Source organism: Filicampus tigris, chromosome 4, assembly GCF_054856515.1.
Source record: "Filicampus tigris isolate MCC_2025a chromosome 4, RoL_Ftig_1.0, whole genome shotgun sequence".
Lineage (NCBI taxonomy): Eukaryota > Metazoa > Chordata > Actinopteri > Syngnathiformes > Syngnathidae > Filicampus > Filicampus tigris.
This window is the reverse complement of record NC_141220.1, coordinates 13,738,506-13,765,948: the sequence shown is the minus strand read 5'-3', so window position 1 is coordinate 13,765,948 and position 27,443 is coordinate 13,738,506. Positions and strand designations below refer to the sequence as shown.

At 40.6% G+C, this 27,443-nt stretch overlaps 3 protein-coding genes across 4 annotated transcripts; 2 read left to right on the top strand and 1 right to left on the bottom strand.

Moving 5' to 3' along the window:
• The first annotated feature begins 832 nt into the window (after nt 1-832).
• On the top strand, nt 833-13,431 carry LOC147148549 (fibroblast growth factor 6-like). 2 transcript variants are annotated; one of them, XM_086029200.1, is made up of 3 exons: nt 833-1,422; nt 1,979-2,082; nt 6,803-13,431. In XM_086029200.1, the coding sequence occupies exons 1-3, from the start codon at nt 1,074-1,076 to the stop codon at nt 6,944-6,946; spliced, it is 597 nt and encodes a 198-aa protein (XP_085885326.1). In that variant the 5' UTR covers nt 833-1,073; the 3' UTR covers nt 6,947-13,431. The 2 variants fall into 2 exon arrangements, with proteins under 2 accessions (XP_085885326.1, XP_085885324.1); XM_086029198.1 differs by having other exon boundaries at nt 6,799-13,431.
• A 1,495-nt stretch (nt 13,432-14,926) lies between these two features.
• On the top strand, nt 14,927-18,756 carry LOC147148548 (uncharacterized). Its single transcript, XM_086029356.1, has 3 exons — nt 14,927-15,309; nt 15,479-15,579; nt 16,611-18,756. The coding sequence occupies exons 1-3, from the start codon at nt 15,084-15,086 to the stop codon at nt 17,013-17,015; spliced, it is 732 nt and encodes a 243-aa protein (XP_085885482.1). The 5' UTR covers nt 14,927-15,083; the 3' UTR covers nt 17,016-18,756.
• A 1,002-nt stretch (nt 18,757-19,758) lies between these two features.
• On the bottom strand, nt 19,759-26,393 carry tigara (TP53 induced glycolysis regulatory phosphatase a). The gene is made up of 6 exons (XM_086029355.1): nt 26,202-26,393; nt 24,975-25,012; nt 24,768-24,889; nt 23,321-23,398; nt 23,109-23,219; nt 19,759-20,404 (listed from the first exon to the last, which is right to left on the bottom strand). Exons 1-6 carry the CDS (start codon nt 26,276-26,278, stop codon nt 20,039-20,041), a joined length of 792 nt encoding a protein of 263 aa, XP_085885481.1. The 5' UTR covers nt 26,279-26,393; the 3' UTR covers nt 19,759-20,038.
• Nucleotides 26,394-27,443: the final 1,050 nt, after the last annotated feature.

Sequence of the window (27,443 nt, the reverse complement as noted above, 5' to 3'; positions counted from 1 at the left end):
ACCATGGGAAACATGCTGAGATCATAATGTGTTACTTTAGGACTAATGCTGAAGTGGACAACTGGGTGGTGATTTTCAATGTGGTTGATTCAATGCTTTTACTCCAATGGAGGACCTAAACCTTGAAACCTCAGGTGGTGTAGGCCAGTGTTTTCTCTACCTTTTATTGTACTCTTCTTTTACTTTTTTGAAGTGCAAGGCACACAATGTATGCAGGGATTGATTGCCATCTAGTGGAAGAGGATTTAATTGTTCTGCTTGTCAGTATATATCATTGGCATAGATATATGAAAAAATATACTACATTATACTTATTTGTAGCAAATAAATATTTTTGAACCAACTAATTGAATTTGGACAACTGCACACAACACAGTTGGTGATTTCTGATTTAGGAATCACTGGTATAGATTTGTTTGCTAAAGTTGTTGAAGGGCGCAGAAGAAAAAGTGGCACCGCAGGAGCCGTGTCATTGCTCTCCAGTGACAAGTGGGACTGTTTTTACACCTTCTTTCTAAATAAGGAAGCGGCCTGACAGACATATGACCACCGACCCAATTTGGGTGCTGCCCTGAGGGCCCACTCAACTCCCCCCCACTTAGCAGGCCAGCAATGACAAAACATTGAAGGCGCTTTCCTGCTGCCATCAGGGTCATCTCCGGCCTTGCATTGGGAGTCAGATCCAGGGAGGATGCGGCGGTCCTGAGTGGGGGCTCTCATTTCTTTCCTTTCTCTCTCCCCCCCCCCCCCTCTTTTTTTTTTTTTTTGGTGCATGGCGGATTATTTCTTGCAGCTCTTCTTCTTTTTGGTCGAGGAGCAGGAGAGAGAGCAAGTGCGTGCGTGTGGGGGGGGAGAGAGAGAGGCGTGGAGGTAGGAGCTGCAAAACATGGTAATCACCAGCAGCAGCACCATCACCTCCAGCGTCTCCTCTCCTCCTCTGCACCGGGGCTTGCGTTTCATGCCCTGCACAGCTCCAGAAATAACCCTCAGCCAGCATGCCGAAGGGAGAAAAACAAGAAGAGCGGTATTTTTAGGCTCATTAATTTGGACCACGTGGTCTGAAGGTAAACCGGATGGCCGGAGCTCACAGGCTCCTCGTCAGTATGTCCTGCGAGGCCGGCACGCCGCACTGGACGCTGGCCGCGGCGGTTCTCCTGAGCCTCCTGCTGGGCATCGTGTCGGCGTACCCACTTCCGAGCGGCCGGACGAATGGCACCTTGCTGCTGGAGAAGCGCTGGGAGACGCTCTTCTCTCGCTCCGTGCTCGGGATCTCCGGGGAGAAGCCGGAGCTCAACTGGGAGAGTGACTACCTGCTGGGCATCAAGAGAGTGCGGAGGCTCTACTGCAACGTGGGCATCGGCTTCCACCTTCAGATCCTCCCCGACGGCACGATCAACGGTGTCCATCACGAGAACCAGTACAGTGAGTTCTTCCGTGTCATTTGCATGATCGTGTCTCATCTCAGTGGGGGCGCAATGACAATTCTATTAAAAAACAAACAGCACCGAGCGATCGCCCCCGACTGCCTCCCCTCCCTTCCCTTCCCTTCCCTTCCCTTCCCTTCCCCACTCCTCCGCTGCGCTCCGCTCCCTTGCTCGTCCTCGCTCCCCCTCTTCCTCCCCTCCTCCTCTAGCACGACATGAATGTATGGACGCTTTTAGACACAACTTATTTTTACGCTGCGGGCCAGCTTGGGCGGCCCGATGGCCGTGGAGCCCAGCGCACCACGCAAATGGCGCAATCCCGCCACGCCACACACGCGCACACAAAACAAAATAAAGAAATAATTAAATAAAGGTGCTTGCATGTGATCGGATGTGAAGGATGCGGAACAAAGAGTCGGCACTCTGCAAGGTTACACCCATAGGCCCAGAGAAGGGGGCACAATGCATGCGAAATCCTAATCATAACTCTATTCAAAGGAAAAAGAACGCTCCCGGTCAGCCGACGTGCTTCCTCAAATTATTTATGATTTCAGGTCTCATTGAGATATCCACGGTGGAGAGAGGAGTGGTGAGCCTGTATGGAGTCAAGAGTGACTTGTATGTCGCCATGAACAGACGGGGGAGGTTATATGGGACGGTAGGTATGCACCCCTCGTTTTATTTACACCGGAACGACGTGTAAATGGTTCTATAAGCGCTGGTGATAAATGTGTGATTGACCAAATATTTGACATCAGGAGCTTTTCAATTGGGCCCACTAGTCAAATGCAAATAAGGTATTGATCTGTACATTGCTGTCCCCAGATGCCTCCTAACAATCTCGTAATGACAAATCACAAACTCGTTGTCAAGTTCAGACCATGTGCATGCATATTACAGTCTATAAATAATACAAATGTGCAATCAAATTAGTCCCCTATTAACACGAATGGAGCTGTCCCAGATGACTTTTAACCAGAGTACTGTACACCCAAGACTGGTCTGCTGACTGGTCGCCAGCCAAAACGATTTAGTTTTTGATGAACCTATCGCGGGTTGAACAGGCCAGAGCTGAGTTTCGAACCCCCAACCTCAGAACTGTGAGACACACTGTGCTGCCTATACTAAATAATGTTCATAAATAAAACTATGCTAATATAAAGGTGTGCTGGTAGGTTGGTCCTTAAAACAATCCACAGCTTTGTTCTACTTTTGAGTTATTCCGTACTTATAGTTTTGAAGGGCATCTGTCTAAAGTGGTTGAGGGTTGGTTTGTCAGTATTTATTTTCTAGACAGCTGATGAGCACCTACAAAACTATTAACAGCAATATTTTATAGGTGTCACGCCATCACTATGAGCTATAATTACATTTTTATAAGTGGGTCCCATAAAGCCACAGTTCACGAGTTGGTTGCGAACTGACCGCTTTCAACATTACAACTTAGTCATCCTTTGCATTGGTCGATCCCCTTTATGGCTAAATCTCTTTAACAGCAACATTTGTGGATTTAAAAAAAAAAAAACACTGATCAACAGAATTTTTTAAACAGATATGGCGTTGTGTCCCTAAACATATTTTTGACGCTGATTTAAAAATGTCTTTACTTTTATTTCTAGCACATCAGGTTTGACCTGTAAAAGCTTGCGCAATACAGATTTTACCATGCGTTGTAATTTATAGCTATGATGTTTCAGAAAAAAATCCTCTTGTTGCTGAACCTAACCCTTAATTCATAATCATGACTAAATATATTACTATATTACCTATCTTATTATTATTATGAAAACCTGATGTGCTATAGAGGAATCAGTGAAAAAAAAAAAAACATCCAAAAAATTTTACTTGCATCTGTGATTTCAAAAAAATTACCGGTGTAATCAAAATAGAACTAAATCCCATCACCCGTGCTTAATGGAATGCTTTAAATAAGATTTCATTTTTCTTCACATTCACTCAAGTGTGAAAAACTTTAACCACCATTAAAAGTAGAACATAAATAACGTACTTAGTTACTCACTACAGTATTAATCAAATGTCATTATGACAGTAAAAGATTTTAAATGATCTTTGATAAGAAGTCACATATTGTTTAGTCTTTCCCTTCTTCCGGTGCATATTTTTTTTTTCTATTCTCAGTCTTTTAATACCAATTGTTATGGCTGCTTCGCTTTTTTGGAGTGCCACCAAAAAGCACAGAAAAAAAACCTAAACAAATGCCCAAAATGAAGTGTGGTATGCCGTGGTCAGCTTGTTTTTCCCCTATAATTTAGGCATCTTTTCCTGGAATGTTTTGGTTGAGGGCAGTCCGGTGGACGTGTGGTTTTTTCATGTCCGCCTCACAGTTCTGAGGTTTGGGGTTGAATTGTGCTCCGGCCTTCCCGTGTTGAGGAGGCATTTTGTTTGAATTCTCAGCTATGTGAACTTGGAGGCATTCCACCAGAGCTGTTTACCCTATTGTGTGGCTGAGTGTATTTCTTTAACACACTAGTGTGATGGTTGCTCAATATAGCGAACACTTAGCCTTACGCGTTTTGTGTTCTTTTAACATATTGTTTGGACATGCTCACAGGTACTTGAGTTGAGTTGGAGAGATTTGTGAGCATGTCAGCAGTAACCTTGATGTCATTGGCACTGAAATGACAATGACATGTGTTCCCGTTAGTAGCGGCCGCTTGGATTGTGGGCTGACATCCTTGACAGGCAGAATGTATCTCCTCTCGAGTGATGAAGTGTTAGCTTGCCACTGTGCTGACAATCTGATAAGAGATTGAATTTAGCCACATGGGTTTTGATGGAGGCAGCCAACTCGCCTGCTGTATATTCGCCATGTTGGCTGTCAGCACTGCAGAACTTGCACCGTTTGTTTCTTTTAGAATAGTGGCTGCTTTTTGTTGACTGCTGAGGGACTTGAAATATTTCGTGTTCATCTTGGGGCATACTTTTGATTATTTTTAATGAAAAGACTTAAAATGTACAGTGTTTTGTCGACAACAGCAGAATACAATCACTGCTAGCTGTAGCCACTTTACTTGATGTCATAATTTCAGATCGTGTTGAAAGTTGTTCAGTGAATCAGTCCAGCGAGCGTGGTTAAGGGCTGGAACCAATAATATGCCTATAATTGCTTAAGTGGCACAAAATAAACAGATTACATTTAGCCAAATTATACATAAATATAACAATATTAGCACCTGTTCAATAGTTCAACACATTTGCATTGTCTTTCAATTTAAAACTGGCTATCGTCATCCTGACGGAAAATGTTAGTAACTGACTTCCATTGTTCTTTGTGAGAAAATGGATCACTTTTTTCATATTTTCAACTGTGCCAGAGTGCAGGAAGTGTGTTCTCATTGAAGTTTAGTAGGGGTTTATACAAAAAGTCATGTTCTGGTATTACTGCTGGTATTGTGGTTCAGTTGAATTTCTGCAGGCTGTGTGGCTTCATTTTCCACTCTGTGACAAATTGTCATTTGGACTGTGAAAGGTTGTTTGTCCGTACATGTGCCCTGTGAATGACTGGCGAGCATTCTCGGGTACATTGTGCATTTCATGCGAAGGGACAGACTCTAGCTCAACACCACCCTGAACAGGATTAGCAATATAGGAGATGAATGGATGTATTGAAGTCATCCACTCTTTTCATTCGAATACAACAAGTGTTTTGAAGCCAGTGGAAAAAAGTGTTTATTATATGAGTGTATTGACCTTGATGGCAAAATGTCACATTTTTACCTGCACAGTGTGTTGATGCTAGGATTTGGAGTTAATGTAAAGGAATGGGCTTTATTATGAAGGCACACACCAACCCAAATGTCATTTTTTATGTTAGTTAGCTTGGCTGCCTTCTGGTTCTTGGACAATGCCTGAAGACAAATGGATGGGACTGTGCTGTGCTATCTATTTATTTATTTATTTATTCGGGGGCTGGAAGGATGCTTCCCTAAGTTGTGACCCAAAAAGATCAAATACATTTAACGAACAGATGTAGAAACACTGCTGAAGTGACGTGTTTATATACGTTTGTCTTTATGTTAGTTTACTTTGCAGGCTACTTCCTGGTTTATGGTGGATGACTTTGGACATTATGTATACGCCGAGGTGTGTGGCGAAACAATTCGATTGTAAAAATGGAAAATGTGGAATTATTTGCTTTTTATCTGCATTTTTATCTGGATTTGCCCCCAGATGTAATGGTTCTTGCTCATCACACCTACTTTGTGTAATCCTAACACACTAAACAACATTTGACCAAATCAACAACGGTTTCCCTGATGCGCTCAGCACCACCACCTGTTTGATGCGTGGATCAAATTTCTTGATGACTTATTTGTCACTACTGTATACATACAAAGGAATAAAGTACAGTGGTACCTCAATTTACAAGTGATTTGACTTGTCGGGTTTCCAAGATATTAGTCTTTACAAAATTAGAGTCAGCAATGCTAGACGGTGGAAGCGAACTTCACAACAAGCAACAATGCAGCAGCTAGAGAAGAATTCTTCAAAAACAGAGGCCAAGCGCTTGCTTCAAGCAAGCTTGCCACTCCCACTTGTTAATGACTCCTCGCACGTTTAACTGAACCATATAACTTTGCCTTACAGAAGTCCGCCAGAAAATGTAAAGCAAAACGTCACGCTGCGGTAGTTATTTACCACTTTAAGCAAGATCTTTGAACGCAAACGGTGCAGCAACAAAAGTAGACAGACAATATAACAATACTCAAGTGTATATGTTTTATCCTCTGCAGTATTACTGTAACTTAGTAGCAACATTCCTTTTCATAGTACAGCATCAAATATTTATGTATTATATCCAAATCTGTGATCTACGGCCGCTTGGTGGCCACGGTCCACATACTAGAAGGAGGCCCATTGCATTGCAGTAAAGCATGAAATCAATGCAAAATGTTGATTTGCATTGTATTTAATTATTACTGTGCATTTTTTTAAAAGACAATACTGTAGTGTGATATTTTTCTTACTAAAACGGAAGCATTTTTCTTGTTATTTTTTTGTGGTGGTCTGGAAAAGATTAACAGCATTTCCATTCATTTCAATGGGAGGAAGATGACAAATGTGGTCACAGAACAAAGGCGAGGCAAGCCAAGGCACCACTGGATCGTGAATTTGTTTCAGTCGTTCAATTCAAAAAGTGAAACTCATTATTATACAGATTCACTAGACACAGACTAAAGATGTCATGATCTCCTTTTTTTTTTTTTTTATCTGATTTTGATATACGGCGAACGAAAACTCCAAATTCACCATGTCGGGAAATTAGGTTACCTAATAAACAATATTTCAAAATATATGAATGAGGTAGGAAAAGAGCTTCTGAAAACGGTTTTGCCACGTGTGTCCTCTCCAGACAGTCTTCCACGACGAGTGCAAGTTCCGAGAGAGGATGCTCCCCAACAACTACAACGCCTACGAGTCGCTGGCGTACAGAGGCTCCTTCGTGGCGCTCAGCAAGCACGGCCGCGTCAAGAGGGGCAACAAGGCCACCACGGCCATGACTGTGACCCACTTCCTACCCCGAATATGACCTCCCCCGAGCAAAGACTGGCAATAACACACTTTTTTGCACATGTGGATTCTTTCCCAGGTAACTTCAATACCCGATCCATACTGTACATCCATAAAACCCCACCACGGACTGTCATAGAGAGAATATCCAATAGTATTTATTCAGACTTTATATGTATATTTGGGTAGCTTACTTTGTATTAGAAATGATGAGATGCCTTTCTTTGCTGCTTTCTTTTGGATTTCAACCCACTTGTGTTGGGGAGAGAGAGAGGCTTCAGTGGTCTCTTTGTTCGTTCTACTGTATGGGTGCTTGTTGGAAGTCAGTGCAGTGCGTGCCCTGTCGGCTCTTCTTTTTCGATATGATCTTTATATTACCTCAAAGCACCAAAAATTCTGAAAAATATACGTACATGCATGGAACTTCTACTGAGGAAAAAAAAAATTGCCTGTGAACATGTTTTTGTTGTGCATCATCTCCGTTTGTTGGATATCGTCTCTGACAGGGCAACTGGAGCACTTGCAAATATGGCGGTGGTTGTTCTTGCTTTGTCATGAGGTAGCGGTGCCTTGAATCCTTATTGTGGCCCCAATTCCTGCACCCCTGCCCTGACCCCCCCCCCCCCCCCACACACACACACACACCCTCCCTTTGCATGCAAGTAACGCCGGTGCTTAACTTAGAAATAGGAATGAAAGACAAGTCATCACTCCACAAGTCAGACGCCAAGCGCTGGTCTTGAGCTCCATTCCAGGAGGGCCACACGATGTTCCCTCCGGGAATTAGATAAAGGAAGTGAATTGTGACTGTGTGCTGCACATGACGCAGCGGAGCCTTTTTGTTTACGCCAAAAGATTTTAAAGCAAGCACTCGGGCCCCGGAGGGAGCTTTGACAATCCCGCAATTTGGTTTTGAAAAGTGTTTGTGGACATACCATTGTCATCCAAGTATGAGCGAAACATAACTTTTCTGACTTGGGTTCTACGTATTAGGGTGCCGTCTGGCATGAAGACAAAAAGTGACAAAGGGATCTCTTTTGGTTGGGCACGTGAAGGCCTTTATGCAGGAAATAGTGTGGATGCTACTGGTGATTAGTCAGTTCACTGTCAAAGAGGGTCTGCTTTGAGGGACATCAGGATTCTACACTTCAGGTACCCCAGTCCCTCTCATTTAGATTTACATTTGTCTTTGGTATTGATGAAATATATTTATGCAAATTGGTCACTGAGTTTGTAGCGTACTTTACTTGAATGCAACCCTTTGAGATACTGTAATGTGGCGATGGGCCGGGGCAAAGGCCACGACAGCGGCGAGGCTCACAGTTGGACTTTTAAGGGCCTCTGTGCGCCGTTGTTGATTTAACGATGCGAGTAATGTGGACGGACACCGCGGCCGCATCCACCCGAGCCACTTGTGTACTAAGGCTATAGGTGCTGACGTCTCGGTCTCGGGTTACTGATGTTTAGTTGTTTTCTCATTGCTACCTTGTTCTTTGAGAAAAACGACGAGCGAGCTTCTCGTGTTTTTCCATGTGCAATGGGATGAGGATGTCATGACTCATCAAGACCGCTTTCAGTCCTGCTGAAATGCGCTGCAATCAATGTTGGGTTTGGCGTACAGTGGAACCTCTGAAGTGCTAAAGTTGGTCAGTCGAGCTATTTGGGGGGAAAGAAAAATACAGAGCTCAAACCCCACAAATCTGTTTCTTTACCTTTTTGTGATATGGATTCCAATTGCCACCAAAGTAGCAAGGAAAGCTGCTCATTACCATATGGCTAGAAAAAAAACCCAACAAAAATAATGCTGGATTTTCGCAAATAGTGGCCTCCACTAGAATTGGCACGCCTCCTCCAATAGAAACCTTGGTTGAAAAGTGTAAATTAGTGTTTTCATGGACACTATTACTTACAGTCAGCGTTAACACCAAAGCTAATTTCAGCTTGGTTGCAAAATCTGTTGCGAACAGCAGCATTCACTCGAGCATGCTAACAGCCTTTTGAGCATGCTACACACGTACCAATTTTTAACTTAAATTTTCCTTTAATATGTGAGAGAGGAAAAAAAAAAATCAGGATCTGAGTTCTCAGGGGCAGGCCATACAACTAACCGATTATCAAATGAATCAACAACTGTTTTGATCATCGAGTCCTCGGATAGACTAAGAGCCATTGTTTAAGTTAAAATTGTCCAAATCCTCTGATTTCAGCATCTGAACAATAATTATTCTCTGATTTCTGTAGCATGCCATGAAAGCAGACTGATTATCTTTTGTGTTTAATCAAAATAAGACATTTGCAAACAAAACCATCAGTTTCAAAAAGGCTGGTGAGTACATCAACCCTCTCGTGTGATATTGCTAAATGGTTGTTTATTTTTTAATCACTAAACAATACCAAACAACAATGATTGCTTAATAAACAGTAATCAGGGGAAAATGGTAATACTTTAATATGAAATTAAATGTTTTCAGATTTTTTGATGAATCGATAAATGTTTCTAGAATAGATTAATCTGACAGTGACAGCCCTAATAACGATATCTCCACCAATTGAGTCTCCTCTGGAGAGTCACGGAGTTCGTTGGCTCGGCCTACCTTGGTGTTGAGCGCACATGTGATGATTTGCAATCGTAGATATATGAACAGGTTTAACTTTGACGATTGTCGACTTGATCATTGCTGGAGCAGATCGGGGAGCAAAAATCAATCTTAACACACCACAAGATCATCAGTCCGGATAATCTTTAGTAACATCAGACAATTGAGCCTTTGCTGACTTTGCTTGGAAGGGAGGGTGAATGCTCAAATTCAGTCCGATTATTGGTGTTAAGATGTGAAGTCAAAGTGTTATGTCGTAAGAAGTCTTAAAACAAGTTGCCTGAGCAGTATTAATGATGATATTGCCCTTTGTAGGGACGGGGATTTTATGTCGATTTTGTTTTTGTCGGTTCTGTGCTCACTCCACATTATGTTCCAAAGAAGCACATCCATTTAGATTAGTTCCATGCAGTCTACCTCTTTCGAGCTTTCCTACATTGATTTGTCATTCCTCTGCGTTTTCTCCCTTATATTAATTTTCTTTTCATTTGATATATCTACAGTATTTGAGGGGAAAAGCCGAAAGGATAACGACTAACATTACTATCAGAGGCCCCCCATTAATAAACCTCTTAGATGCCTATTCCCTTATGTAGTAAGGTATGCGAACACCTGGGCTGTGTTTCATTCACTCATTCCATCACTTTATGGGGATTATTATATACAGTCGACCACCATTCACAGATTTTTTTCCCCAATACAGTATTGAAAAAAAACAAAAAAAACATTTTAATGTTCAGAGTTTTTTGTTTGTTTGTTTTCCGGGATTTGTAGTGATCGACTGCAGTGGAGTATGTAAGCCACTCAGTCAAATGAAAATGGTTCTAAAACACTACTCAAACTGGCCATCGATTACGTCATTGTTGTTGCATAGCTGCAATGTACTGGACTGATGTCATCGGAAGTTCCGTGATAAATAATGAACGTCGTACAAGTTATAATAACATTATGTTGTTTTAAACTGCATGTTTTGAAAATTTAACAAAAAAACTTCTGCGTGTTGCTGGACTTAAATTTGATATTTTCATGCCACAGCTCATGAATTTGTCTGAAAATCAAACAATACCTTGTAAACATGTTTTTTCTGTGTTGGAGCCATGCATCATGGGATATATTGCTTTTCTAGTGACCATTGATTGTTCGCTTGATTTCAAGATGCTTTGAGGGCACTATATTAGGGACAAATTGAACAAATTGAAATAGACATTTGAACAACACTAGTGGATTAGGTGGGAGTGATTCCTAACACAGCCCTGTTGTCACTACATGAGGAAATACGGTAATTATTGAAAAAGAACCACATGCAAATCACACGTTGTTATGCAAGGCAACGGCATGGTCATTTGATTTTGTAAATATTTACTGTTAAGGCTGGTAAATTTATTTTGACACTTGTATGACAGTTTAGAATATTAAAACTGTGTACTGTACAGTTAATCAAGGTTTGATTTGTTTTTTGTTTTTTAATCAGACAAAACTGGAGCTTGACCAGCATTGTGTTAAACTTGAGAGGTTCTACTGTACCACCCAATTCATTTGAAATGTTGTTTTGAAAATTTCTATACGTAGCAAAGTACCACTAAGGCCAGCTTGGTGGGATTTTTTTTTTTTTTTTAATGTATAAATGTTGTCACCGTTTACCTCATACACTCTTAACTGAAACATGCTGTGGACAGTGCATTAGGGGGCCCCACAGGCTTCCGCTCATGTTTAGTAACTGAGATGAGTGCGTGGCACCTGGATGGCGAGTGTGGCCATGCCAGCGCATGCGTGAGTTGTTGGTTTTCTGTCAAAGTGGCAGTAGAGGCCATATCAATTGACCTTGAGTCAGGAATAACAGGACACCGTGAGGCAAAAAGGGTCGGTGGGGGTGGGGAGCACACGAGTAAGTGGGATGCACTGTAAGTAGCAAAAAGAATCAAATGCTTCCAGAAAGGTTGGTTGGTTAAACACACTGAATACTGTGATTATAAGAGAAACTGAGGATGTTAAACTGTGAGCATTATCACTGCTGATGAAGCGACTGTAACTTTTGGTTCTATCATCAGTATTGTATTTGTAATTTTAATACCTGATGGAGGATCAGAAAATAATGAGCTGTAGCTTTTTTTTTTCCCTGGAATGATTATGTGGGAGTAACATTTTTGGCAAAACTACTAAAATGAGGATACGTTATAATAGGGCTGTTCGATTTTGCCTAATAAGAAAATCCCGATTATTTTCTCTCAAACCCGATTATACGATTACGATTTGTTTGTAAAATAATGAAAAATGGAGTATTTTGAATGTCTTTTATTTAAACTTAATTTGTCTTTCTTTCTTTCGGAACTCAAAATGCCAGTCAATTAAACTTAATACACACAGAACAATCCATTGGGATTAACAGTATTTTACTTACACAATAGATTTCAGATCTGTTTTTAATTAAACCAATAATAAAAGAAGAAAGTGCATAGACCATCTGAAAGGAAATCATCAACATAAGAGAAGGTAGACAGTCAAGTCTGTAAACCAAACAGTCTGTCAGCAAGTCGTTTTTGCCAACCAGCTAGTGACTAGCCTTTCACCTTTCTCCCTGGTCTTACTTAAACATAAATCAATGATTAGTGCATAACTGTCACTCAATAATACAATGCACTGTCAAGCTTAAGTACGGATGCATAGTCCAGCTGGACAAGAGGTCCGTTGTAGAGGAGAAAAAAAAAGGGACAACTTTCAGACGTTGAGTTACTTGCTCACGGGTTGTATTGTACATGCGGGACACACATTGCACTGCAGATCTATATTTGCCCGGTTTATTAACTAAACGCTCACTTGCCTGAACAAATAGCAGAATCGCCGGTAGCCATGGATGGTGTTGTAGTTTTTCCGGTATGCGCGCTCGTGGGAGGAAGCGGAAATGCAGAGGAAGCTACGGTGGCTTAGATACACCAAAACTAACAAAATCGAATGCGCGGATTTTAACATTTTAAACATCGTTTTATCCAGAAAATTCGGTTACGGTTCAAAATCGCTTAATCGAGCAGCCCTACGTTATAATAAGCGGTGCAATTTTCTCAACAGGGGATGAGTCCCAGGCAAACAAGTCAAATGGACACATTTCAAAGGCACATTTTTTGTTTTTAAGGCAATATTTTGTGAATTGCTTTGTTTTGTTTTGCCATCCCCGGTCTATTATTGGGTGTTGCACAGGACACTGTTAACACAACGCGAGGTGGTTGGAGTGGCAATAGCAAGAGAATAATATTTTATTATTAGCATTGGTGTTGCGTCGAATGTAACTTTGTGGGGTGTCTTAAAGGGCAAGAAAGTCTGTTGCATGATGTTGTTTTGAGGCAGACTTCTGCTTTAGTTTTGATGTAAATGAGAGAAGTATTTATGTGGTGAGAAAATAGATCACCTGCCAATCAACTCCCACTTTTTTAATTCCCTATTGTGCACAAGGAATTCGGAATGGTCCCTTTTGAATACGCACCCATGTCATTTTGCTGACCATCAGCTGCTTTTAAAGATGTATGTTGGTTCACAGGGATCTCAAGTGAATGGATCTGTGCTCAGTGTGTGTGCGTGTGTGTAACGTGTGTGTGTGTGTGTCCCTGTGTGCTAGCAGCCTTTATGTTTTCCTCTCAGTTTCCTATTCCTGCACTGAGGGGAGAGTGCTTCCTCTTGAGTCCCCCTCCTCTTTTGGAACATATACCTCACCTTCTGCCTTAGTTCCGATTATTGAAATGATTGTAAATTAGTTTGAAACAACAGACTTCTTCAATCATTTGTTTCTGAAAAAAAATATGATGGCGAGTAAGTCAAAAAAAACTATATTACAAATGGGTTTCCTTTTATTTTTGTACGTATGTGCTGTGCACAGCAGTCAACTGTATTCCTGAAATGATAATAAAAGAGATTTTGTAAAAGCTGTTGTGATGTCTTCAAGTTTTCATGTTTGACATACTTTTGAAACATCTGAAAACTGCACACTCAGAAAAAGAAACATGGCATAGTCTAAATGTATTCCATTTTATAAAAATCACATTTATATATATATATATATATTTAGGTTCCTCAAAACAAGCATAAATCTATCATTTGCAAAACCAATTAAATGATATCAGTTAAACATATAGGTACCTATGCCTAGGGACCTATGCGCACAACACATTATGACATGCTATGTCACTTGTTACATTGTAAAGGGGGCAGGGACCAGGGACATTTCTGGATTACTGTTGTTTTGTGGCTCTGACTAACTCACTTCTGTTTACAACATTTTACTGAAGTTGTATAAGTACGCTTATAGTTTATCAGTCTAAAACAGTTTAGCGTTCCATCCAACCTCGACATTTATTTTGTATTTGTATCAAAATTACAATCGAAAGTGGTGACAAGATCACGATCAGTGTTTATTTGAAGAAGTAGGAGGACATAAATAGTTAAAATAGACAGAAGGCACCACTAGCCCAACGCAGATAACATGGGATGAGAGTCTCAATCCATCACATACCATGACATCATCATGAGACACTTCGCAATTCAAGGCAGATGCAAACGCCATTAAATCAAAAAGATTTAGGCAGCTAATCCAGTACTTCCTGTTCACGCTCTTATTTAAAAACATTTCATACAACTTCCGGTGAACTATTTAGTGAACTGACGCTAACTTCACGATCGACAGCTACGTATACTCTACACACAAAATAACATATTGTGATGCAAACAGGCAATGGCTAATTCTAACCCTGTGTTTGCATGCACTGAATGACATCGACACCACTTACTAGCTAACGACGCACACCGCCGAACGAACTTAGGACAGTGTGCACCGCACAAGATACCCTTGCCCCCTTAGTTTGACTGTCACACGTACCACTGCGCACGCGCATATTAAGTGACCTGAACTCGCGCAAGAACATTATACAAATGCAAGCAAATTAGTCAATGACTAAAACACCTAAATAAGATTTAGAAATATGTTAATATTTCTCCTAAAGAATAAGTCACACCATTTTGATCTAAAACACATGACGTCTTCTGTATACAAAAACAAAGGGCTGACCTTGCCGTTGCAGTACTTCGGGACAGAAGGTGATACACTGAAGTACTTTTTCCCTAGATGGACAAAATGACCATTTCTTGTTAGTGAGTGACAAAGAAGACTATTTGGGTGATGATGATGATGATGATGATGATGATGATGCAGATGACGATGACGACGAGGACGTGACTAATGCAGACAACTTATTCTCATCTTGTGGTGCACTTGCTTTTTAGTTTACACAGTTGGCTGCCTTGGCAAATTTAGTAGCAGCGGCATTCCTTGTTACGCTGCCAGTTAAAGCTTGCAGGAATTCCACAAAGGCAACCAGAAACCACTGACAAACAACAAGGCTTTGTGTCATTTGGATAAATGAGATAGCCGGTTCATCGACCCTGTGTTTAAATAGGCCCGCTGGACTTTCTCCTCCTCCAGAGAGCCGCTCACACACTAAGCAACGGCGCTCGTTCTGCTCCAGTAAGGAGAGCGCGCCTTTCCCAAATGACCATGCAAGCGGCTTTCTTTCCATTCCTCCTGATTGCCGCTCATTTGTCTTTACCCGTGGATTGTAAGTGGAGGTCGAAAGACCCGGAGGAGCGACAGCTTCAGCAGAGCGTGAGCTTGAGCTCAGGAGCGCATGCAGATACGCCGGCCAGAAGGACACATTACCGGCATATGCTGCAAAGTGCTGGATCCAGGAAGAAACATTTTCTTAACTACTTTCTGGGTGAGTGTGCAACTACGCTTTGGTTTGCTTGGGTTTAAAATGCTTCATGCAGGAGTAGACTGCACTAATTCAAGTTCTGAAAATTCTTGTCTCTTTACATGTCTCCTATTCAAACCAACCAAGACGTACTTTTAGTGAGATCACCCGATTTTGCCTCAAATCTTTGCAGTTCATCCAGTAGAGACACACGGGGGAAACTATGTGTCCATATTTGACCTGAGAAGAAAGCGTTATGTGTGCATGGCCTCGGAGGGGGAGCTGTACAACTTTGTGAGTAACTTTTGCTTTGATTGCACTCAGATGGCTGCAATACAGTCACCCCCGTTTATCGCAGAGGCTACTTTCCAGACTCACCTGCAATAGGTGAAATTAGACCCACCATAATTTAAAAAAAAAAAAAGAAAGAAAAAACGAAAAAAAGGCCCGTCCTGCATGCTTTAAAAAGATTCAGATGTATTATAAAAAAAAACTTTTTCCAGTACTCCTCACACAATTCTGACAAACGGGCAAACGGCTGCTAACTTAATTCTAACATATACGTTTAGCATAAACTACTAGCATAGATGTCATGGTAATTAATTAAAAACCTTCAAACAAGTATTTCATCTATGCTTTGTGGTAAAGACGATCGTAATTTCTTCTAGTTGCTTTTTAAAGGCGAAGTGTAGTCAAAAATGTTAGCTAATATGTTCTATATGTCCCCAAAACACAGTATTCTGGTTTGTGGAGTATGAAATAAGCAGAAAAATTCTCCTGTTTTTATCCATCTAATGGGGTGGCCATTGTGCCATGTACTGCCACTTGCTGTCGATTGAAAATGACATCACGGTGCCTAAGGGCTCAGGTAACGAACTGTTTTCTGGGTTTGGTCATGTGACGTTCGCACGCCGATCCCTTAGGCACTGTGACGTTGTTTTCAGTCGAAAGCGTCAGAACAAGGCAAAATGGCCGCCACCTGAGATGGATAAAAACAGGTGGATTGTTCTGATTAAATCATATTCCACAAACGCAATATTAATCAGAAGTGCAGTGTTTAGACAAGTGGGACCACACAGAACATAATATTGGAAAGAAAGTTTTTGGCTTCCACTTTAATTAAGGTGCATCTTTTACAGTAGACCTCAACGCAGCATGGCATGTTGTGGTGCTACCATTTTGGCGTGCAACATTAAATTCGGACTTGCCTGTTTATGGTAAAAACGATTGTTAAAATCTGCCATATAGTGGGTGCACGAATGATGAACTACGATACATCGGCGAAACACTGTACAGCACATTGTTGTTCTTTTCTTACCAAACAGCTCAAGAACAGGAGCGACTGTCTCGTCAGCCGTATTGGCTTCATCATTGTAAACCAGCGTGGTATGATTTACTCTCCAAATGGAAGTCAGCTTCCACTCTCTCACCCTGAGTCATCTGGGCTGTCCTCCGTCTTGCCAAAGTGCTTCCTGGCCCGTTTGGTGAGGAGACAGAGGAGGAGCGAGGAGGTGAACCCGTCCGACCCGTTAAGGTCCGAGTCGCATCCTTCTCATTCTGTCAAGGACCACAAAGATTCGGATCATGGCCAGACGGAACCAGACCAGACGGGCGCTGTGTCAAAAGAGACCATTTCCTCTAGTGATGATGATCCCTTAAAGGTCTTACATGCAAACAGGCCTGTGAGTCCGGTCAAGACCAACATAGCAGACAGAGCGGAACAAGACTGACTTCATCAACAATGGGCAAATGTGTTTAAAGGTTAGATTAGAGAATGTACACTGGAAGGCCTAAGGGTGAACACGGTCTGGTCCCGGAAGTTGGTCAAAACTGTTTTTTTCCAGAGAAAATAAGGACATAAAACCTTTGATAATTTTTCAGGCAGATTTTTAACGCTGTAAAGAAGTGACTTGCTCTTAGAAAGAGGTAAAAAGCCAACATTACAAATGACAAAGATGCGCCCCGTGCATCTCAATACAAATGACGAAGATGCGCCTCATGCATCTCAATTCTTCTTGTAACACAAGTGTAAAAAGAAATTAACCACTTTAAAATGAAAAAATAATTGAGTGATGTTTATGTTGACTCTGGAGTCTGCTTAGGTGACTTAACTTGAAATACAGTCCCTAAAAGTATGGGAACAGCAAGGTCAATTCGTTTTTTTGTTTAGTTTTGCACACTGAAGACATTTGGGTTGCAGGTTAAAAGAAGACAAACATTTCGATTTTCAGCTTTAATTTCATGGTATCTACATGTATTGAACAACTCAGGACAGAGCACCTTTTTGTTTGAAGCCACCCACAGCATTCTAAAGTCGACAAAACCATTTTGTCTTGCAATTCACAGGAAAATGTATCCAAACTAATCAGAAGAAGCTTCATCATGCAACAAGATAATGACCCCAAACACACTGCCAACACAGCAAAGGACTTCATCGGAGGGATAAAGTGGGGTCTTAGACAGTCTTAGACTGGCGAAGTCAATCACCGGACTTTAACCCAATAGGGCCTGCATTTTACCTCCTGAAGAAGAGATTGTGGTTGAAAACCCCCCAGAAACAAACATGAACTGAAAGAGGCCAGGAAAAGCATTTTAAATGAAGAAGGCAACAGTTTGGTGAACTGAATGAGTCGCAGACTTGATGCAATTATTGCAAGTAAGGATTACGCCACCAAATATGAATTGTTATTCACTTTAAGTTCATTTAATAATATCCTTGCCAATACTTTTGCTCACTTAGAAAGTGTGTGGCTTCAAGCAAATGTTGCTCTGTCCCGAGTTGTCACAATCATTTATCCAACCTACTTATCCTCACTAGGGTCACCGGCGCGTCGAGAGGGATGTAAATACTGTGAAATAAAAGCTGCAATTCTGAACTTTTCTTGATATTCATCATTTGCTCTGAAACCCAAATGTCTTTGAGTAAAACAAAGGAATTTTGTGCTCTTGTGAGGTACATTCAGATCTTGGTTTTCAAGGATATTTTTTTTGTTGACCAAAACTTAGGTAGGGTCTCAATCACGCAACCCACTATCCTCCTTTTGCAAAGTAGTCCAATTGTCACAGGAACAATGAAGCATTTCCTAATCCAAGATGGATCCAATTTTGCCAAATGTAGTTGCGGAATGATGATCATGCAGTGACAAAATGTGCTACCTTGCAGCAGGGGTGTCGTGTGGAATCATTGGATGGCGTCATCAGGCAGGTTTGGTTCGGAGCACAGCCGTCCTTTAACCTTTTTTTTTCGTCAGTTAAACTTTAACCCCTTGGGCGAGATGTGGCAATGTTTGTTGTGCAAATGGGAAATTAATCATCTTTGTGAGCAATTGTGTCGATTTATAAATGTTGATTCTTTAAACTGCTTCATGTTTATCAGAATCGGCCAGTGTGTTTGCAGCCATTCATGTCAGGTGCCGGACACCGAGTCATATCAAACGATAAAGGTATTTATTTATTGGATTATGGAAGAGGACTCCCTTTTATTATCAAGTGTTATTATTTATATAGTTTATATGTTGTTTGTATGTGTATGAATAAAAAAAGTATGTTTTTCAAGGATGTGTCGATTTCTAACATTTTAACATTTTTCTACATAGAGTAGATGAAATGTATTGTACCAAAAAGGACCTTCCTCAGATTGTTCCATTAAATATAACGCCCATAACGTTTTATTTTTAATAATGTAATTAAGCTTTGTTAAAAAAAAAAAAGTATTTCTAAATTTGTCCACTTGCATCCAAGGAAGCTTGAATTTTAATTGAAAACGCTGGCAACACTTGTTACAAAAATACAGAAATAAATTCAATAGGTATGTCTTTGGAAACCACTCAAAGTATAACTCTTCCCTCAGTCTTTTAATTTTCAATGCACCCTATAGATGGCAGTAGCTTACTATTATTTCTAGGCTGGCATCACATACTATAGTCACATAAAGTTATGAAATGTCCACTTTCAGCCTAAAAATTGTCAGGGAAAATAGATCACTGTATTAAGTTTAATATTCCAACTTGTTGACATGTTATGGAAGTAATCTTCTAGAGTATAAGATGGTTGTATGCACTTTTTGAACCAGTGGAGTGTGCTAACAGACATGAAAGAACTGCAGTGCTGCAAGATTGCGGTTGAGTGACATGCCAATTATCTGGAATGCCACCTAGGGAGGTCCAAGCAGATTTTAGGGTGGTGGCGTGCCACCCCTGACCCCCCTCTGGCTCCGCCAGTGCTTACTATACAAAAGTTACATGAAGGTGGACAACTCATCAAACCATGCTCAAGTCTTCAATAAAACGGATGCAGGATGCTGGCCATTTACAGCACATAATATGGACAAATGTATTGGGACCTAAAATAACTCTTGATAAATAAAATAAATTAAAAAATCAGATTAGCGTTAACTCTTCACTTCTGTTCTGTGCACCAAGCAAGACTGAAATCCTGTTTGGAGGAGTTGAATGGGAAAGAACTTGCCTGGACTTGAGAGCATGATGTAATTTATTGACTAATCTGTGCCACACTGAAAAGAAAAAAAAATATCATGAGAAAGAAATGGTGAATCTTCTTTCTACCCTCTGTCAATAAACCCAAAAGGATTTGTGGGAACTCTAACATTCACTTGTTAAAATTAGGACTTTTTACTTGTAATGCACCTTAATAACTTATTTTCTCCATAACTGCTTTTCTTTTCTGTGTGGCCTTAACTAAATAGTGTTCGCGGGACTTTTCGATCACGTCTCAGCTGTTGACTATCCACTGGCTATGTGTTCACATGATCGCTCTTGTTGATAAACAAGCATTGAATCTGAGACACTTTGAAAGTGTCGTCCTCTTTCGTCAAGGTGAGCACAAAGCGACTCACGCCGGCATTGGGACTCAAAGAGAACATGCGTGCTCTGCTGCAGCCTTCGGGTACGGGGCAGTGCAAATCGTCCACAAGGAAGCGCATGGCCACGCACAAGTAGGCCCCGTGGGAGACCACCAGGGCATGGACGGGGAGGTCATCCGCCTCCTCTCCTTCTACGAGAGGTGCCGAAGCGTGCTCGTCGCCACCTCTGTTGGGCCAGTGTTCGCATCCGACTTGTTGGACCATTTTGAGCCAAAACTCTTTGACACGCTGCTTCACCTGAATACAGTAAAAAAATGTTGTTATAGACACACGTGGACCGGCACCTGGTCGCAGGCCTAAGAAAGAAAGAAAAAAAAAAAGGTACATTACTTCCGGTTTATTTATTATCCGAGGCTGAAAAACATTTTATTTTGAAAAGTGACCGGATTCTCTCTATTACATCCATCTATGACAGACTCTTAACGCATGTCAAGTTGTCTCTGTCGCGTAATGGTAATATTAAATGCACAAGCTAGCAAATGAGTAAAATAAACAGACGTATTTGGAAAGTTTCTACACATTTTTGAACGCACAAAACATGCTTTTATATGTGGTATTTCACATTACATACACGCAAAACACATTTTTGTTTGCGGTATTTGACATTACGCTGACGTAATTGTGGCGTCTATCGAACGCCATAAGCATCTGGTGATGTCTATACCTTACAGACTTTAGGCTGTAATTGACTGCAAATAATTTGCAATCAAGTATCAAAGAGTCAAAGTTTGATTTATGATTGTTCATTAGTCCCATTAGTTTTGGTCCATTAAAAATCGTGTGTCCTATATACAAATTTGTCAATCCTTCACCATTCACCTGATTGTAAACACTCTCAAATGAAAGCTGAAAGTCAGCAGTTGAAGTACATCTTGTTTGTTTCATTTCAAATCCATTGTGGTTGTGCTGAGAGCCAAAAAAAAGATGAGAATTGTGTCCATGTCCTAATATTTATGGACCTGACTATTAAATAGGGGACAAGAAGTCTCACTGCTTGTCTGTAAACAAACAAAGTTTAGCCCAGCTTCTGGCTAACAGACGTTGTGGTCAGCTATGTATAAAAACAAACAAACAATCTACGGGGTACAGCTCCAAATGCAATTTCCAGCGCCTATTAAAACAGCCTGATGAGGTGGAACCAAAGAGAAAGCAACTGCCATTGTTTGTGTTTTCATCACATAATTCAGACTGTTCAAACTGTTACTGTTATGCTTGTCCGCATCCTTCATTTGGCAGAAATCAGACAAAGGCCAGATGCACTCTCCCGGAAAGGAAAGACGTACTCTATTGAAGTTTCAATTTAAAGGTCACAAACTCTGACCCGGTTTATTCAAAACAAATGTTTGTTTTGCATTTTGTTCCCTTACTTAGTGTACCCAATGTGAACTGAACCATGAACTTAAAACCGGGGTGTGGACCAAAGTGTGATTTTTGGCATACCGTGACATCTCTTTTATATTGGAACCGGGCCCCTTAGGGCAACCACTTCTCCGATGTGGCCCGTGATGACAACCCAGTTCTAGAATCACCCCCCCCCCAAACTGGTCTCTATCTGACTGACCAAACTGCAGGTTGCAAGTGCATTGGAATTCTGATGCAACAATGCGCAATGACGGAGGAGCCAGGCACCCACTATGAGTCTCAAATCTATCTTTGGCCCCCATCCTCATCGTCACCATCATGTGCTTGTCCCATGCTACGATGGAGCTGATTCACCTCCAGAAACTAATTGATGAAAAAAGGCAACGCATTTCTGAAATAGAACATCCCAAACACGCATACACTAATAGCCTGGAATACAAATAGAAGCAAGTGGTGACTTTTTAATCAGGGCCACTCTGACAGTAAAGTGGATGGGCTTTGATCACAAGATGTCATTCAAGCATGCAGTGCAGTACTGGTCACACTTGCGCAACCGCTCACTGTTTGTTCTGGTATGTACTGCCCTCTAGTGGCGTACTTTGTGCCCAGCTGTAATGTCATCTGCCTTAGTGTGACCAAAACATTTTGGCAGGCACTCCAATTTGGCTGCATCATATTACATGCTTGTGATTCACATTACTTCTATATTAGTGTCATGAGCAGTCACAATTACATTTAAAAACTGTAGAAGAAGAAGGGTCAAAATTGTGAATATTGAAACTATGAAGCAATTTAATTTCTTTTGGATTTATATTCCAATAAACTCAACCTCTATAACTTTTCCCAAATGATGATTATTATTGTAATATCGTTTTTCAAACTATTGAAACTGACCAATGAAGATGATTCTGATCCTGAGATATAAAATGACAAATATGACATAATGCATATCACTGAATGAACTTTCATTGATGAAAGCCTGTTGTTTCCTTTTGGATAAAGCTTAACTTTACTTATTCTTATGAATTTTTAATTGTTCCCCACGGGATTCATAACATATCATGATTCTGATATAGGACGCAGGAGGATTAAGTTACAAAATATATATAAAGAAAAAAAAAATCACACAAGTTGGGACGTTGTGTAAAATGTCTTAATGACTTAAATACAGCCAAATAAAAACAGTAACCACTAACTGTATTTCTTCCTACAATCACATAAAAACCATCAAATGGCAATTATCCATGAATGAATACTAGATATATTCTCATTTGGAAGGCAAAGTATGTTTGTCCACATAAAATATTGGACAAAGGACGCACAAATGAAGCACGACAATTCAAATATGAAACAATTATTATGATCAAACATTGTTTGAACATCAAATGTTTGTCTACACTGGGTTGAAAAAACCCCGGAATATTTGCAAACCAGCACACCCTTACGATTTACAACAACACCAGTTTTGCTCCAAAAGTTGTAATTTGATGAGAAATCCTTGGTGAAGCCATATTCTCTCCGGTATTGTGTTCGTTTATTTTACAGTCTATGCGTTGGAGCGCTTTTTTAGGAGCCTCACCTGCTCTTGAGTCTCTCCTTGAGGTGGTGTGAAGAGCGCAAAAGACTGACCGGCAGCTTTGGCCATATCTTTGGCGTCCTGCAATCGCTTCCCCTCTGCTATCCCAAAGCTCTGTAAAAACAAAAGTAAAAACAAAGTGGCTTATTTGAAGATTCAAATATATTAAAAGCTTCGGCACGTGTACTTTATAAGACAACTTTGGTTTGACTGACTTTCTCCTTCAGTAGAGGGTCACACACCAGCTGTAGATCAGCACAACTACTGTTGTGTTTCACAATGGTTTCGGCAGTCTGCAAAAGAACACCAGCATTTGTCCATCCATTGTTGATAATGCTTATCCTGTTCATGATCACGGGAGGCTGTCAATGCCAGGGCACATGAAGCGACCGAAAAACTTTCGCACTCCCATTGAGTGGGAATTGAGCCCATGCTGCCTGCACACAAGTCAGGCAATCAACACATTTGAAGGGTCATCATTTCACATGAAAAAGGATTTTCTGTGGTATACCGTGGACTTTCTTAGGCGAATATGACTTCAGTTGTATACTATCATGCAAAATTGGACCAAAATCATCCGGTAATATAGGGATATATGAAGTCAATCCAGGGTTACAGCACAGCTCACTCAGTTTGGTCAGGAACGAAAGCATTCATCAATGTTTTGCTTTTTGGGGTTTTATGGTTATGCATGTTTAACGAATGGCACTAACAGCAGCCTTGCAGTAGCGTAGCAACAAAGGCAGCACATGTGGCCCTGTCCCCAATAAGATCAATAATAACAGCGGAATGGAGCTGACTTTCGGAGTCTTTTATGTGGAAATTTACCTCACAGGCAAGTGAATGCATCCGGCGAGGCTTTAAAGTTAAGGTAGTGTACATATTAGATGATTTTTAAATTTTAATCTACAGTTTTTTCCTTTTTTTTTTTTTTTTACACTTGTTGACAATCTTAAATCTTAATGGCAATGTACTCCATTAAGTTCTGTGTCATTAATGGGTGAGTACCGGTAGTTTAATTTTCATCACAGCGTTCCTGCATTTGTACGTAATTTGTAATATTCATCAATCCATTTTCTAAACCGCTTATTGTCGAATTTATCCCAGTTGACTTTGGGAGTGTGGCAGGGTCCACCCTGGACTGGTTGCCAGCCGTTCAAAGCGCACATAAAAACAAACAAACAAATAAACATTCACATCAATTGACAATTTATCGTATTGAATGAACGTAAGATGCATGCTTTTGGAATGTGGGAGGAACCGGGAGACCTCTGGAGAAAAGGCACATTAACATGTCGAGAACATGCACACAGAAGTGGCACAGCAGAGATTCAAACTCCAAACTTCAGAACTGTGAGGCCGTCGTGCTAACCACTCTGCTGCTGACAGTAATCATTTTTATTTACACTTTTCTTGATTTGGGATTAAATTATGTGAAAATGGGACAATGTGCCTCGCAAGTTAATAACAGTTAATAACAATGACAGTGGTAATCTGGACCTGATTAATTCTGTTTCCATTATTATCCAAAGGGAAAAATTGACTCTAATCAGCATCCCAGATCAGACTGTGTTTGACCGTTGTTTCCAATGAGTAATTTTTCCTTTTGTAAGCAGATGTCCCTTTCTCTCTCGCTCGTATTGTAAATAGAAAATATCAAACCTGTCGCGCTCGCAGCATGTCACTGACAAACAGGTTGGAGAACTTGACATCCTTCAGGTAGCGACCTGCAGCCTCGGCCTGCTGCAGTCCCACCTCGGACAGTGGACAGTCGATGGCCTGGCCTGGATTCAAGACAGACGGAACACAATCAAGTGACAGAAAAGAAAAAAGGCATCCTTCACATTTTTTTTTTTAATAATACATTACCTTGTAGCAGGCCCTCTTTGTTGAACTTGGTTTCTCCACTGTAGAAAACACATTATTATTTGATCTAACATCACAAATTAAAGTTCGTACATATACATAGTACGTACTGACATAAGACACTTCAAGGTTACGAATGGTCAGCAATGAGCTACTATTGCACAAAGTGTAAATGCAGTGCATTTGTGTTGGTCCAAGACTAATGCTTCCCGGCAATAAACTGTATGCCACTGTTAAGCCAGTTTACTGTATTACCTGACCACATACTTAGCTCTACTGCTCATCCCACAAACGCATGTTTACAAATGTAGCAATAGCACCACCTAAAAGGGAAATAAACGGGATTTCCAACAACACTTTTGAACTGTATTGGTTTATTTCCCTTAGCAAAAAGTAGTTTATCGAAGTATACTACAAGTAAACTTTTTTTTGTACTAAAATGGAGGCAGTATACTTGAAGTATACTTTTTAAATACTTCATTTCCCTTTCTTTTACTTCACAGAAGTATGCCTAAGTATACTTGGTTTGTACGTAAAAGTATACAAAATAGTCTAAGATCAACTTAAACCTATATGGATATTTAAAGTATACTCCTTCATTCTGTGAAGTATACTGAAAATGTAAAAGGGACAGTGCATGATAATGAACATTTACATGTTTGTAAAAATGGCAGACGTGCAATACACATACGTACACAGATCATTCATTTATTTTAATTCACGGCCTACAAATGTTTTTCATACAAATAATTTATTTATTTATTTTCTATTTCGTTATCGTCGGCTAGTGATGGACTACAGCGCGTTCCGATGTACGTCACACTGTATTACGCCGCTGCCGTAGGGAGAACACACTGAGCTTTTATGAAACATGATGTGCATGGTTTTGAAGTGGACGACATACATTCTGTTTAGCAACGCGTTATTTCGACTAACTGCTTCCAACTGTGTAATCCACAAGCTATCTATTTATGGCGGAAGTGGATACTGTGATACCGAGATAGGACTGCAGTGTCACTGTGACTTATTGTGCCCTCTGCTGGTCACTCTGATACACTACAGTGTCACTTCAACAATCAACTCAAACGACGATGGATTAAATACATTTGTTGCTAACACTATGCAAGGGTTCTAACGCTTGTCGCGGTTTACGGTACGTCCATGTAGGTGTCAGATGTGTTAGCACACGGCTATGTTCTGAGCAAAGTACACAGCTGCTGCTGCACTTACTGTCGAACAAATGTCAAGCCGAACGTTACCGCCTTCATTTCCTGCAGACCGTCGACAAAGCAATAAGTCTTTCGCATCGATTATGATCTGCTTTCGACGAGCTGTGATCTGAGTTTCACAGGCACAAAAACACGTCGTCAGTAGCTCTACTTCCCGGGTAACCCCGAACGTCAGACATAGTACTGTTGATAACATGTACGCAAGTCCATTTCGGAGAGCGTCTGTTTTGCCAAAATTACGGTAAAGGCGCTGCATCTAATTTCCAGTTTCTGAAATTGTGAATGTACAGTATATGCACAAGCCATTTATTGATACTTTTAGTTCTACAATATCGTGTGGGACAAAGGTAGATATGTATACACATTTTAAATCAGCTGATGATGATAATGATCCATAAGGTTTTTGTTTTGTTTTGTTTTTTAAGCAGACTATACACCTACTAAATAAATGGATCCAGAATATTATATTTCATGCAACCACTTGACGAAATTAAAATGAGTAAATTCAACACACCATTTTTTTTCCCGGTGTGGAGACAAACGTGACATTTCCTTTTTATAAAGATCCAGTGGATATGTGCAGCATTGCAACGAAGAGAATTACATATTCGTCGGGAGATCAGACCGCACAGTGATGTTTTAGCATTTCCAGAAAATTATCTTTTTGAGCGGTACTTTTAACGCGTGACAGTCTTCTACGAACACAACCTAATGTCTGTCCTTACATTTGCAACATTACCAATTGTGACCATTCTCTCACATCCCAGCAGATAGTGTGTTGCGCTGCGTTTTTTCGTAAATGGACGTTTTATGTAAAATGTCTGAGATGCTGAGCACTTAAGTAAGGCCACCACCCGTTTTACGGGCATCTGCCTTCCGTCTGTTGGCTGAGTATAGGTCTGTGTTAGTTTAAACAGACTTCATTATTTAACAGCTATAGATCATGATAGCAAGACATTTATGTGTGTGAAAACAGCATCATGTCGGAGATAACACAACTGCATGCAAACAGCCAATTAATATTACAATATGGAAAACGTGATCAAAATGAGTTACACTGAAAAAATTGATAGTTTAATTTACTCAATTATATTTCGTCGGGTGGTTGCACAAAATGAAATAATATGGATTCAGATTATGTATTTCGTGCAACCACTTGAAGAAACAATACACCACATTTTTTCAGTGTACACTGAAAAAACGTGGCCACTGAAAAAAATGCGGTGCATTGTTTACACAATTT

Coding starts and splice junctions, on each gene's coding strand:
- LOC147148548 (XM_086029356.1), top strand. CDS start 15,084: ATGACCATGCAAGCGGCTTTCTTTCCATTCCTCCTGATTGCCGCTCAT. Junction 15,310..15,478: donor TTTTCTTAACTACTTTCTGG/GTGAGTGTGCAA, acceptor AAATCTTTGCAG/TTCATCCAGTAGAGACACAC. Junction 15,580..16,610: donor AGGGGGAGCTGTACAACTTT/GTGAGTAACTTT, acceptor CTTACCAAACAG/CTCAAGAACAGGAGCGACTG.
- tigara (XM_086029355.1), bottom strand. CDS start 26,278: ATGCGAAAGACTTATTGCTTTGTCGACGGTCTGCAGGAAATGAAGGCG. Junction 23,399..24,767: donor ACATGCTGCGAGCGCGACAG/GTTTGATATTTT, acceptor GTTCTTTTGCAG/ACTGCCGAAACCATTGTGAA. Junction 20,405..23,108: donor AAGGAGAGACTCAAGAGCAG/GTGAGGCTCCTA, acceptor TACTGTATTCAG/GTGAAGCAGCGTGTCAAAGA.
- LOC147148549 (XM_086029198.1), top strand. CDS start 1,074: ATGGCCGGAGCTCACAGGCTCCTCGTCAGTATGTCCTGCGAGGCCGGC. Junction 1,423..1,978: donor CCATCACGAGAACCAGTACA/GTGAGTTCTTCC, acceptor TTATGATTTCAG/GTCTCATTGAGATATCCACG. Junction 2,083..6,798: donor GGGGGAGGTTATATGGGACG/GTAGGTATGCAC, acceptor TGTCCTCTCCAG/ACAGTCTTCCACGACGAGTG.